The 14,326-nt window shown below is 42.0% G+C and overlaps 1 protein-coding gene and 1 pseudogene across 2 annotated transcripts; one reads left to right on the top strand and one right to left on the bottom strand.

The window, feature by feature from the left end:
• Positions 1 to 303: 303 nt before the first annotated feature.
• Positions 304 to 8,959, top strand: SNRPB (small nuclear ribonucleoprotein polypeptides B and B1). 2 transcript variants are annotated; one of them, XM_040247788.1, is made up of 7 exons: positions 304 to 456; positions 3,152 to 3,303; positions 5,005 to 5,116; positions 6,545 to 6,697; positions 7,416 to 7,554; positions 7,863 to 7,988; positions 8,655 to 8,959. In XM_040247788.1, exons 1-7 carry the CDS (start codon positions 454 to 456, stop codon positions 8,663 to 8,665), a joined length of 696 nt encoding a protein of 231 aa, XP_040103722.1. In that variant the 5' UTR covers positions 304 to 453; the 3' UTR covers positions 8,666 to 8,959. The 2 variants fall into 2 exon arrangements, with proteins under 2 accessions (XP_040103722.1, XP_040103721.1); XM_040247787.1 differs by having other exon boundaries at positions 8,799 to 8,951.
• A 947-nt stretch (positions 8,960 to 9,906) lies between these two features.
• LOC120868591 lies at positions 9,907 to 10,337 on the bottom strand (annotated as a pseudogene).
• Between the last annotated feature and the right edge of the window lie 3,989 nt (positions 10,338 to 14,326).

The following is a 14,326-nucleotide window of genomic DNA, read 5'->3' as shown; positions in this document are numbered from 1 at the left end:
AGGGGATCTTCCCGACCCAGGAATCAAACAGGGGTCTCCTGCGTTACAGACAGATTCTTTACCAGCTGAACTACCACGAAAGTCCTGTAGACAAGAGAGCCGGGATAAAGCGCTGGGAGATGAGGACCGAAAGTTAACGGGCTGGGACGCGGGGGAATCGGTGGTGAAGGTGAAGAGGAGCAGCTCTAACCACCCACTGAAGCCAGGAAGCTGTCCAACAACGAGGATCTGAAGATAGCACCGCCCAAAGCTCCGCCCTGCTCTAAGCTCATAACTCAGCGCCTCGGCCGGAACTCAAGGCCCAACTCCGGGACCGGAAGTAGCTTTCTACCCGACCCCATTTTGCCCGCTGTTACATTTCCGGTAGCGGCGGCGGGAAGCGAGTTACTCGCGGGCTTCTAGGCCTCCGCGAAGGGGAATCCGGGGGGAATCTGAGCCATCAGAACCGCCACCATGGTGAGGAGGCGCAGACCAGCAGCACGGGAGCTCCTGAGTCTCTTGTGGGGTGGGGATAGCGATTAACCGGGAAGGAGGTCATGGGTTGGCCGCTCAGGGGGTGAAGGCCCGGGCCGCGGCCCCTCCGTCTGCGTAGGAAAGACTCACATCGTCGCCCCTCCGTGGACTGGGCGAGGGGGTGGGGGGTGGGGACGAGAAGGCTGGAAATAGGGACCGAGGCCAGAGTCGCTTGGTGCGCGCGAGGTTAGCGCTGGGGCTCTCCAAGCCGCTGTGGGATCCCATAGGCGCTGAGTAAACTTTGCGGCATATATGTGTGTGTGTGGGTGGGCGGGGGGGGGGGGCTTTTGAGCAAGCACTAGCGCCGTAGAAGGACTGAGTAAGACCGAGTGAGAGGCTCAGACTTGTGAAGGGTGAGGGTCCGAGGAGTTGCGGAAAGACGTGGAAGGACTTGTGGCCGGAAACAGTCTTGATTCTGGTAGATGGGGAGGAGGGAACGGAGGATGAGTGAGGGGAGGAAGCGTTCAACTCTTTTGTTCAGCATTTATACTTGAGTACGCCTGAGTTTTCAGGCCCTGGGGCTACACAATGAAGTGTTTCCTTTCTTCACTGCGTTCACTCTTATTTGGAGATAGGGGTAACATAATTCGGAGTGGTAATTCAGCGTTAAGTAAAAGTAACGGCGGGGAGCGGGATAAGAATGTTTTCTAGACTCGGTGATCCCTGTCAGAGTCCTAAGACTCAGGCTTTACCCCAGCGAAAATGGGAGAGAATGGTATAGATCCGAAGGACTGCAAGAACAAAGCGTGAAGGGGTAGCATTGTTGAAAATTCTTAAGAGGGGAAAGGGAAGAATGGGGGGGTGGGAGGAATTGGCGGGAATCTGATTATTAAAGGCTTTACATGCTATTTAATTTTGTTAGTGGTAAGGGATGCCATTGAAGGATTTTTAACAAGCAAAAGGACACGTACTTATTTGTGTTCAGAAAGATAACTGTTATGTAGCAGTTATATATTGGGTGAACCGGAAGCAGGATGTTGTTTAGAGAATTGGTTAGAAAAGTAGGCACTGGATTCAGGCTGACTAGCTTTCAGCACAGCTTAACCTCTTAACAGCCTCATGACCTCACCTGTAAAGTCTGATTTTAAGGATTAAATGAGATACGTAGTGCTTGTGGCAGTGCCTGCCAGTGAGCGCCCAGTGCGATTAGCTATAGAAGACAAATGGAGCAGTAAATGTTACTGTAAAGGTTCAGACACGAGTTGTTAGAAGCTGTGATTACAGTTTGGTTAAAATGGTCATGTAAAAGAAACTGCACCAAATAACTTGTGTCTCCAGGGTGACAGGAGTCAAGATTCTGATCCATGGATTTGTAGGTTCAGAAAACCTGTGTTTGTTCAACCTCACAGAGATGAATAGCAAGCACAGTGCCTGGTACCTCAAAGGCTCTTGGATGAGTTAAGACTGATCAGACTGATGGGAGGCTGATATAACAAATGCCAGGTTGTTTATTCATAGAAATGTAACTGCCAAGGGCACTTGACAGTCCTCTTGTGAGGTCTATATACTCTGTTTTAGCACAACTACATTTGAAGCCAGGCTGTGAAGGAGAAAAGGTTTTTGGGTTAAGCAGTGTAGCAGCTTATATATTCTCATGATGTGTTCAAACTCATTAGCACTCTGACTACTAGGAAGTTTTAATGTTTCTGAACGTAGTCTTGGAGACACACTAACAAATCACTGATTTGGGGGTTCCATTCTCCTCTTCTAAGCTGTTCATCTCCTTTCTGATAACAGGCTCTTCATTGATTGGGTTCTTAGTGCCAGTCCCATTCCAGCTCTTTTACTCGGTCTTTTTTTTTTTTTTTAAACTCAGTCTTTTTAATGGGATGGTGGTGTTCCACAGCACTGGAGTCACCTGTAATCTGCACAGTGGCAGATGGCCACTAATCTCTAATATGCATGGGTTTCAGTAGTTTGGAGCCATCTTACCCTTTCATTTCTGAAACATATACAACATTCAATCCAGTTCAGTCCCTCAGTTGTGTCCAACTCTTTGTGACCCCATGGACTGCAGCACACCAGGCTTCCCTGTCCATCACCAACTCCTGGAGTTTACTCAAACTCATGTCCATTAAGTTGGTGATGCCATGCAACCATCTCATCCTCTGTCGTCCCCTTCTCCCACCTTTAATGTTTCCCAGCATCAGGGTCTTTTCCAATGAGTCAGTTCTTCGCATCAGGTGGCCAAAGTATTGGAGTTTCAGCTGCAGCATCAGTTCTTCCAATGAATATTCAGGACTGATTTCCTTTAGGATGGACTGGTTGGATCTCCTTGCAGGCCAAGGGACTCTCAAGAGTCTTCTCCGACACCACAGTACAAAAGCATCAATTCTTCTGTGCTCAGCTTTCTTTATAGTCCAACTCTCACATCCATACGTGACTATGGCATAGACAAAGATATACAACATAGACAAAGGCAATTGTTATATGAAAAAGATGATTTTATGAGAAGGACAATAACAGGTCAGGTTTGAAAACAGGTGAGAGAATTCCTAGGAAATGGCTGTGGTTGAAAGATAGAACTGAGAATACTGAGAAAGACAAACAGAAAAGAAGGCTGCAGCAGAAGTTTTAAGGAAAGACAACAGTTTTGTGGGTCATTCTGAGTCTCATTCCTGCTGATTTCTCCTTGCAGACGGTGGGCAAGAGCAGCAAGATGCTGCAACACATTGACTACAGGATGAGGTGTATCCTGCAAGATGGTCGTATCTTCATTGGCACCTTTAAAGCTTTTGACAAACATATGAATTTGATCCTCTGTGACTGTGATGAGTTCAGGAAGATCAAGTAAGGAGTGGGCTATGGGGGGAGGGGTTGAGTGGATGGGGAGTGGATTGGGTGGGTGGGCCAAGTGATAGGTGGTGACTAGCTGGCTGGTTCCTCTGTTTGCTCTCCTGTTTTACAGGGCAGATTAAAATGGAGAGTTTCTTAAATCTCTTTCCTTAGTCTTGTTCTTTACTTCTAGCAGAGTACAAGTTGTAAGTAGGGCTGCCAGGCTTTTTATTTCTCTGATTTTGTGTGCCCGGGGGTACTGGGGTAAAGGGCTCTCATGTTCTCCCCACAGGTGTGTAAGGGGGGAGAGCTTGATTTTCTGGCCTCATTGCCTATTTGTAAAGCTGTAGCCTAAAGGGCTCTCACAGTGCAGCCTGGTCTGAAACTGCTTTAAGAAGCCTCTGACCCTCTTCAGGGTAAGTGCTCAACTCCCCTTGTGGGTTTGGGGCCAGTGATTTTTGTTGTCATTTACAGAAACAATTGGAGAATACAATCCCATAATTTGTTAGATAATTCCCTTGTCTTAGGACTCACAGATCTTAAGTTTCTAGCCTAGTAAAAGATGTGGTCTAGTGTTTTATTCTGTTTTACAGTAAAGGCATCTTGAGGCCCAAAGAAGTTATGTAATTTCCTTGACCATCCAGCTCTCTTTTGCCACTGGAGTGTCCATAGTGTGTTGCCAGTGGCTGTCAGTTCCCTTTAATTCTCTTTGGGACTTTTGCTTTCTTTGTGGCATGAGGTCAAGAAGTATAGGACAGAAAATGGTAGTGATGGCTGAGTGCTAGGTGCACATTAGAGAGTGGCCAACATTTTTAAATGAGACTTAACTTTATTCTGGTAATGAAAATGTGCCCATTAGAAAATATTTTGTAAAAGTACATAGAAGTATATGAGAAAAAACTTAAGATACCCAGAAAGGATTTTTTTTTTTAATTGTGAAAGGGCAGTACATGCTTTTTTTAAAAAATAAGAACTATAGATAAGTTTTTAAAAAGAGGGAAAAATGACCACCTATAGAAAATTTATATAAAATATTAAAATGAAACCTTTAAGTAATTTTTTAAAATCAAGATATTTTGTATTTCCTTTAATTTTAGGATATTGGCTTTGACTTTCCTTTCCCTGTCTTGTTGCAATTACTTTTTCCAGTCTTATCTCGTTTATATTTTGCTCATCCTTTTCTGCTTGTGGATATTTGGAGATTTGTTTTTGTTCTTTGAGGATAGAAGTGTAATTTCTATGTAGCTAATCTCTTAACCTTTTCCTTTATGGCTTCTATTTCTAATGTGAGGTGAGAGAGTTATAATTCTATGGGGTTGAATTAATACTAGAAGGATACTGCATGTAAGTAGAGTGAATGGGATTCAGCTGACTTGAGGAATTGTTTCGACTGCCTTCCTGACATTGTTAAGGCCTTAAGCTGAAGGAAGAAAAAGGGTAATGGCAACAAAGAGTTGACTGAGGAAAGGCTTTCACAGTGGCTTTGTGAGTGAGCCAGGGCTGGGCTTTCTTTAATCTTGTCCTGTCTCTTGGTCTGTGCATTCTCTTGGCATGGGACACAACCATCTAATGGGGGGAGGTTACAAGTTTAGCCTGTCAGTAGATTTAGTGTAAAACAAGTCTCGGAGGGCCCCTAGGTAGGTGAACATGAACTTTACCCTTTTCCTAATGCTGTTTTGCTTTGTTTTTTTTTTCTTCTCCTAAACCTGTCTTTAGACCAAAGAACTCAAAACAAGCAGAGAGAGAAGAGAAGCGAGTCCTTGGTCTCGTACTACTTCGAGGGGAGAACCTGGTCTCAATGACAGTAGAGGGACCACCTCCAAAAGATGTAAGTCAGAACTGAGAGCCAGTGCAAGGCCAGGAACCTTGTGCAAGGGAGGTGCCACCCTGAGCTGGGCCCTGTGTGGGGTTCTCTGTTTCATTGCAGTACTCACAGGTATCTTCTGGTTTCTGTTTCCCTTATACAGATAATAAACCAGAATCTTAAAGAGGTTTTGCAAGTCAGAAGTAAGGAACTAGGATTTGAGGGTTTGTAACTTTAAAGCCCTCTTTTCCTTAGTTGATGTACCTAGTCAATAGAAGAGGCACTTAAGCCCTCCTGGATCAGTTCTTAATGTGATGACAGTCTAGTTGGACCATAAAAAATTGTAACTCCAAACAATAGAATACATGTATATTTTTTGTATAGTTATGGAATAATAGTTAATATTTAATTAAGCATCTGCTATTTGCGAAGCCCTTCAGTATTTAATCCATGTAACAGTCCTGAGATAGATTATTCCCACTTTATAGATAATGCAAATTGAAATTTAGTCAAGGTGGCACAGCTGGAAAGTGGTGAAACGGTCATTTGATTCCAAGCAGTATTGGTTCATTAACATCAGCCTCCCTTTAGAAATAGAAGAGGCTTTAGAGAATCTAACCAAATTTGTTTCCCCTTTTTCCTTTTAAGATACTGTTTGTTAAAGGAATAATCTTGTTACCTTGTTGTAATTTTTGTCCACATATATATATGTTGGGTTTTTTTTTTTTTTTACTTGTAATAGGTATGTATCATTCTGCTTTTTAACTTAACATTGTAAACATTTTTCCAGTTGCTATATTCAAAAGTCATGTTAATGACTTAAAGATACTTTCAAGTGAGTGCAGAGTAGTTTATCCTAGTTATTTCCTTCTGTTTAGACTCTTATATGCAAAGGATGTTACCATGTTTCTGATTCAGGGCCTAGGTACCTATTCATAGCTTTGGTATCTATTTCCAGTAGAATTTGCTACTCTTAATTAGCCAGTTGTAAACCTTCAGGACCACAACCAGTTTTGTTAAAACCTCTTCATTGGCAGATGAGGAAGCAGTACTAGAATGGTGGGATTACTTGCCCACTATCCCCACTGTTACCCACCAAGTGAGAATCAGAGCTGGGACTGGACCTCATATCTCTTTCTCGGGGGTCAAAACCTAATCTAACATAGACACCCTTTTGGGTGGAGGCTTGGCTGTTTGTTTATTTAATTTTCATAGGAATGCATATTGGTTGAATTGTACGTGTTTCTTTTGACTTAAAACCCTTAAGTTCTTTTAGCCTGCTAGGCATATAATCTTGGATGGAGGAAGAGTGGTGTTAACAGGAATGGATAGTGTTTATAAGAAGGTGTTTTGATGCCCTGTAAATCTGAGGGGTTCTCTTGGCAGTGATATTCCAAAGTATACTTCTTACTCTAGGCCACAACCATATTAACATATATATTTATTTTTCAGACTGGCATTGCCCGAGTGCCACTTGCTGGAGCTGCTGGAGGCCCAGGGATTGGCAGAGCTGCTGGTAGAGGAATCCCAGCTGGGGTTCCTATGCCTCAGGCTCCTGCAGGACTTGCTGGGCCAGTCCGTGGGGTTGGTGGTCCATCCCAACAGGTGAGGAGTTGGAGGAAGAGGCACTAGCTTCTGTAGTTAAAATAAAGGATAGAGTGAAGATCTGAGTCCAGAATGACCAATTAGGCTGTGATTGTCAAGCTATCAGTATTTCACTGTGCTTCATACACGGTTGGAGAGTCAAGCAAAAAGGAAAGCTTGCTATTATGCATTATGTTGATGCTGTAAGAGATGCATGAAAAGTTTCTGATGAACTGTATTAGAGTAAAGCATTTCCATGACAACATTTGAAATCTTAACCCTTGAACAATATGGGGGTTAGGAATGCCAACTCTGCAGGTGAAAATTTGTATATAACTTTACAGTTGGCTCATTATGTCCATGGATTCAAGCCAAGATTGTGCACAGTACTGTAGTATGTATTCAGGGAGAAGAATGCATATAAGTGGACCCTGGTAGATTAAAACCATGTTCAAGGGTCAGCTGTACTATAGCTTTTATAACCTATTGTCAGTCCTGTTTCAGCATGCAAATGCCTTACCTAATTTGGATTGGGCATCTTTAACTTAGGCCTGGAAAACAGGAATTGAGATCATGCTTGATCTCCTCTGGCATAATAGGTTTTGATAGGAAGTCTGATGCTTTGAGTTGTTGCTCAGCAGATTTGGTGTCTGCTCGCTCTTTACCAGGTTGGAGAGGAGAGAGCGGCACTGCATTGCACTGTACTGTTCTGCCTAACTTCTTTCCCGTGTCTTCCTAGGTGATGACCCCACAAGGAAGAGGTACTGTTGCAGCAGCTGCAGCTGCTGCCACAGCCAGTATTGCAGGGGCCCCAACCCAGTACCCACCTGGCCGTGCAGGTCCTCCACCACCTATGGGCCGAGGGGCACCCCCTCCAGGTGAGGAGCCCAGGAGGAGTCCATTGTTAATTGATAGAAGATGCCTTAGCTGGATTTATGATGAGACATAACCTTGACTGAAACTAATGACGAGTTTGTGTAATTAAGCAGGATTACTCTGAGATCCAGCTTGGTTGACTAACTTTGGAACTAGCCAGACAAGAGCTCTATCTCTGGCTCAAGTCCTAGTGCTAGGAAGGACTGGAAGGGTGGAATGGTCCCTCTGTCTTAGAATGTGGTGAACAGTTTTGTACGTTTCCTGCTATGATGGACACTTGAGCTGTATTCTTGGGATTTTTCTCTTACAGGCATGATGGGCCCACCTCCTGGTATGAGGCCTCCCATGGGTCCCCCAATGGGGATCCCACCTGGACGAGGAACTCCTATGGGCATGCCGCCACCAGGGATGCGGCCTCCTCCCCCAGGGATGCGAGGTAAGTGCCTGTAGTGTTGATTGCCTAGAGCTGTGTTGGGTTAGTTTTGACCATATGTTCTTGGCTTTTATGCCTTAAGTTTAGGGAAGTGAACACTTAGAGGACAGCTTTGTTCAGAAAGGAAAGAGGGAACAAGCACTTCTTAAATGGACCTTACCTCCCTCTTAGAATAGTGAGAGCCTCCCTGTGCACAGTACTTCCAGTGTCTAAGGCAGTTTTCTCTGGCCACTGTAAAATAGTGCATTTTGTTGCATGTCCAAGAAAGGTCTTAGGCCATTTGGTTTGGGAGTGGCTAGTAATTAAGGAGGGACTCTGGGCTTTGGTGTACTATTTATTGTGGATTATCTGTTTAACTCCAGTTTAAGAAGTGCTGACGTAGATCAGTTCTCTTGTTTTATAGGCGAGAAACCGGCCCATAGAGAGCTCAGTGTCCAGGCCATTGTTCTTTTCATGAAGCCATAGTGGCCTATAAGTTAACCTGTGGCCAGACTGGCTGATCACTGTATTTATAGTTTTCCATTACTGAGCTTTATAAGCTTAGGAGCCCCTGGCCCCAGAGAAGTACCCCTCTGATCATTTGGTAACTGCTGGGTGTGGGAGGCTGGGGTAGGGTGGGGATTTGAATTGCAGATCAGGCACTGACTAAACTTCTTACTCTTACTTCAGGCCTTCTTTGACCTTGGCCACAGAGTTATGGAAGTAGCTCCACAGAGGCTTGGGCCCGATTCTCCAGGGCCACGTTACCACACCTGTTTGTTTGTTAAGCCGTTGTTCGCGGAGTCTCACCGGATTGTCTGGTTTCCCTTACAGGGCCCCCTCCCCCGGGAATGCGCCCACCAAGGCCCTAGGCTCATCTTGGCCCTCCTCAGCTCCCTGCCTGTTTCCCGTAAGGCTGTACATAGTCCTTTTACTTCCTTGTGGCCTGTGACACTAGTTTATAATAAACTCTTTAAGAGAATATTAAAAATGCACCTAGTATGTTTGTTTATTTTCAGAAAAACTGTTGATGTATTGGGTGCTTGATAAGAATCAAGAAGGGTTGCCTTGGAAAAACTAGCCCTAATCCTTAGCTGTTTCCCTTGTAAAATACTGTATTCATTTGCAGGGATGCACAGTCTCATTCAAGAGAATTACAAAATTGAACTGTAAGCAGACATTTTCACCTGTTATACTGGCAAAAATCATTTTGTTAACTTTAATACTGTATTGGTGAGGATTGTGAATTGGTATATCCTCTTTGGAAGGCACTAATCAAGATAACTTCTTAAGCAGTACTTTATTTTCTTTAGAAACTAAATTTAATTCCATCTTAAAGTTGAAAGTTGGCAACAAGTCTTTATAATTTCAGATCTTCCTCCATAGCCTCTCTAAAGATCTTAATTCCTAAACTACACCATGAGCTCTGAAATGGTGTTCCCCACACCATTCTGGAAGTTTTCACATCTTAATGTGAGATCTGACACCTCTTGTTAAGGAAGGGAACTGTTAAAAGCTGTCTTCCTCTTGGCTAACACAGTCCACCAGCAATGTTAACATTTAATTTACTGTTTAAAAACAAAACTACTCTCAAGCATTGCTTGAAACTGTTATGCTGGGAATCCTTTCCAGAGCATTCACTCCCTGAGAGAAAAGAGAGATACTAACTAGTTGCTTCTATGGACAATAACCCTAGTTCGGTGTATGTAATGTAATGTCCTTTGAAGCATAACTCAAAAGGTCAGGAATCCTTGGTCATCCTGACAAACGAAATGGCATTTACATACAAGATATATCTATGTCCCCTGCATTGGTAGGCAGATTCTTAAAAAAAAAAAAAAAAAAGATATATCTAAAACTGATTCCAGACCAAGTATTGCAACCATAATCCCAAATAATTCCATTATTTAGCACATGAAGTTCCTACTGAGTTGTCAGAAGCAAAGAGTGATGGTTCATCATCTTTTACAAGTAAGAAAAAAGCAAGAAGGAAAGCAAACTTCTTCCTAAATTTGTCAAATTGGTGGCTGTCTTCAGGTCTTTGATATGATTGAGAGCCCTCAATTTCCTGATTTGAGGAGTCCATTTTCAAAGTTACTGTCAAGATCAAGAAGCACTTTCAGGTTTTTCTTTGCCATGGCCCAAGAACCCCAGTCCTTCAATAGGAATCTCCTCCTTCGTTGCTTTCTAAACACACTGCTGGTAGAATTTGAAGAGGCCAGTGTATGGGTCCCTGGAGCCATCCGCCTTGAGGAAATTACTGGCAAACCAGTGATTGAACCACTGGTTGTATTCAGCTTTCCGGTTGGTGCAAGCCTCCCCTATATTGTTCACGATGTCAGTGTCTGTGGTGGTTGAACAGTGCTTTGTCATTTTTCTACAATAAACTATGAAGCAAATACTGAGACGTCCCTGATCCAGTGGCTAAGAATCCGCCTTTCAAAGCAGGGGACGATTCCTGGTTGGAGAACTAAAACCCCATAGGTCTTGGAGCAACTAAGCCCATGTGCCTCAACTATTGAACCTGCACACTCTAGAGCCTGCATGCCACAAGAGAAGCCTGTGCACTGCCAAGAAGACCCATCGCAGCCAAAATAAAAAAAGTATGAAGCAAGTAATAAAAATGGAAATGAATCCTATTGAAAGGAACAATTTTGGTATAACTCTCTTGTGGTCATATGCATGTATATAATCTGATTTTTGAGTTGTGGGGTATCAATTTCTTCCACCCAGAGTCTGATAGGTCACTAAACAGTACTCTTAGTACATCAAGCTTAAAAAGGCTACAGAAATAAAGTGAATACTTTAAAATTACTGCATGGGGTAGAGGACCATCCTAAATGTAAAAGAGAACTTAGTGGAAAAAGAGAGACTGCTGTTGTAGAATGAAGGTGTTTGTCCAGGGAAATAAAAGTGGTTCAGTATAAAAACAAACAAATGTACCAAGTTAATAGAACAAGGAAAAAGCTGTATGGTCATCTCAGTAAGAAGACATTGGATAAAATCCTAACACATTAGGAATAGAAGGGAAATTTATAAACAATACAGGTGTTTTTTTTGTTTGTTTTTTTAATGAAAAACCCACAGCTAACATAATGAAAGGTTGAAAACTTTACCCTTAAGATCAGAAATAAGTGTCCCCACTTCAACGACTGCTATTTAAAATTATACTGGAAGGTCTAGCCAGAGTAATTAAGGAAGAAAAAGCCAAATTGGAAAGGAAGATTGTATAGATACAATTCTGTATGTGGAAAATCACAAAGAATCCATAAGAAAGCTCCTAGATGTGATAATTGAATTCAGCAAAATTGCAAATTATGAGAGTGCACATAAATTGTATTTCTATATACTATCTGTAATCTGAAAAAAGGTAAAGTCCATTTACAACAGCATCCAGGAGAATAATATACTTAGGAATCAAGTTAACCAAGGTTGTGGAAGATTTGTATGCTGAAAATTAAGAACATCCTGAAAGAAAAAATGGAAATACCTACCATATTCATGAATTGAGACAGTATTAAAATGGCTGTATTTCTCAAATAAATATAGATTAGATGCAGTCTAACAAAATTCCAAGAGATCTTTTTGCAGAAATGAAGAAGCTCATCCTCAAATTCTATGAAGCTGCAAGGGACACAATAGCAAGAACAATCTTGATATCTCACTTCTTAATTTCAAAACTTAACTACAAAGCTTGAGTAATCAAAACTGTGGTATTGGCATAAGGATAGATACAGACCAATGGAATAGAACTGAGAACCCAGAAATAAGGCATTGCGTATTTGACCACGAAAGTGTCAACACCTTTCACTGGGAAAAGGATAGTCTGTTGGACAAGTGGTGCTAAGACAGTCGGAAAACCACATAGAAAAGAATACAGTTGGCCACCTGCCTCACTTCATATATCACTCATTAACTCAAAGTGGATTAACAGTTTATAAGAATTAAAACTAAATTGCCAGAAGAAAAGAAGTCTTGATGACCTTGGGTTGCATTCTTATATTTGACACTGAAAGCTCAAGGAAAAACAAGAAATGGATTTCATCAAATTTAGAAACTGCATCAAAGGACATTATCAAAAATGTGAAAATGTAACTTACAGAATGGAAGAAAATATTCGCAAAGTATGTATCTGATTTGAGTTTAAAATCCAGACTACTAATTGTATATAAAGAACTTTCAAAACTCAACTATAGATAAACAGCCTAATTAAAAAGTCAACAAAGGAGTACACATTTCTTCAAAGAAGATATACAAATGGACAACATGAAAAACTTCATCATTGGTCATTAAATTCAAATCAAACCCACAATGAGATATCACTTCAACCTACTGCTGCTGCTGCTGCTAAGTCACTTCAGTCGTGTCCGACTCTGCGACCCCATAGACGGCAGCCCACCAGGCTCCTCTGTCCCTGGGATTCTCCAGGCAAGAATACTGGAGTGGGTTGCCATTTCCTTCTCTAATGCACAAAAGTGAAAGTGAAGTCGCTCAGTCGGGTCCAACTCTTAGCGAGCCCATTGACTGTAGCCTACCAGGCTCTTCTGTCCATGGAATTTTCCAGGCAAGAGTACTAGGATGACTTTAATGGGGGAAAAAAGCTGGCATAGTTCTTTATATACAATTAGTAGTCTGGATTTTAAACTCAAATCAGATACATACTTTGCAAATATTTTCTTCCATTCTGTAAGTTACATTTTCACATTTTTGATAATGTCCTTTGATGCAGTTTCTAAATTTGATGAAATCCATTTCTTGTTTTTCCTTGAGCTTTCAGTGTCAAATATAAGAATGCAACCCAAGGTCATCAAGACTTCTTTTCTTCTGGCAATTTAGTTTTAATTCTTATAAACTGTTAATCCACTTTGAGTTAATGAGTGATATATGGTGAGGCAGGTGGCCAACTGCATTCTTTTCTATGTGGTTTTCCGACTGTCTTAGCACCACTTGTCCAACAGACTATCCTGGAGAAATACTGCATTACTGGTAAGAATGTAAAATGTTGCAGCAACTATGTAAAATGATTTGGTGGTTCCTCAAAAAGATAAACAGAATTACCATATGATTCTACTCTTAAGTATGTATTCAAGAGAAATGAAAATATATGTCTACACAGAAACTTGTATAGGTATGTTTGTAGTAGAATTCATAACAGGCGAAAGGTGGGAACAGCCCAACTGTCCATCAGTGGATTAATTGATAGGTAAATTGTGGGCTGTACATATAATGGAATATTATTCAGCCATCAAAGGAATGAAATATTGATACTGCTACTACTTGGATGAACCTTAAGAATATTCTGCTAAGTAAAAGAAATTGATCTCAGAGAGACAGCAGTGAGCAGCCCTGAAGAGGGGTCTTACTTCCCTGCCCAGGAATTGAACATGCGTAGCCTGGATGAAGGGGCTTCCCAGGTGGCACTAGTGGTAAAGAACCCATCTGCCAATGCAGGAGACATAAAGAGATGCGGGTTCAATCCCCTGGAGGAGGGCATGGCAACCCACTCCAGTATTCTTTCTTGGAGAATCCAATGGACAGAGGAGCTTCGTGGGCTACAGTCCATAGGGTTGCAAAGAATCGGACACGACTGAAGCGACTTAGCAGCAGCAGCAGCATGCAGCCTGGATGAAAACCCGGAATCCTAGCTACTAGACCACCAGGGGCTAGAGGTTAGAAGCAAAGTTTCTCTCTTACCCTTTTGAAACAATGTTTCAAAGAGGCAGAAACTGAAAACCAGTGCGAAGTTTATTATTTGAGACAGAATGAGATGTGGGAGAGCACAACAGAGAAGCAGTTTGTTTAAGACAGGTGGACGAATCTAGAGCATGTTATACAGAGCGAAGTAAGTCAGAAAAATAATGTATTAACATATGGAATCTAGAAGAATGATATTGATGAAGCTATTTGCAAGGAAGGAATGGAAAATACAGGTGTAGAGAATGGACCTGTGGATGCAGTGGGGGAGGTAAAGGGGGACAAATAGAGAAAGTAGCATCAGCATATATATGTATACTATCAGGTGTAAGATGGATAGTGAGAAGTTGCTGTGTAGCGCAGGGAGCCCCTTCTGGTGCTCTGTGATGACCTGGAGGGGTGGGATGGGGGGAGAGAAGGGAAGGGTTGTGTGTATAATTATGGCTGATTTGCGTTGTATGGCAGAAACCAACACAGCATTGTAAAAAAATTTTTTTTAATTATATATACTGTATGGTGTTAAAAAAAGGATACTGCAAAAAAAAACAACAAAACAAAACAAAAAAAAAAACAACCTGAAGCAAGCCAGAGTTACACAGCTAGAGAGAAAGTATAGGCACCCTCTACTGAGGCAGGACACAGATTAGAGGTGATTTGTTGTTCAGTCA

Source organism: Oryx dammah, unplaced genomic scaffold (assembly GCF_014754425.2).
Source record: "Oryx dammah isolate SB20612 unplaced genomic scaffold, SCBI_Odam_1.1 HiC_scaffold_10, whole genome shotgun sequence".
NCBI lineage: Eukaryota > Metazoa > Chordata > Mammalia > Artiodactyla > Bovidae > Oryx > Oryx dammah.
The sequence above is the reverse complement of the archived record's forward strand: the minus strand, read 5'-3'. Positions and strand labels throughout refer to the sequence as shown.

Bases quoted from the DNA above. Each gene is read 5' to 3' on its own strand.
- SNRPB (XM_040247787.1), top strand. The intron at 3,304-5,004 runs GTAAGGAGTGGG...ACCTGTCTTTAG, and splicing joins GATGAGTTCAGGAAGATCAA to ACCAAAGAACTCAAAACAAG. The intron at 5,117-6,544 runs GTAAGTCAGAAC...TTTATTTTTCAG, and splicing joins AGGGACCACCTCCAAAAGAT to ACTGGCATTGCCCGAGTGCC.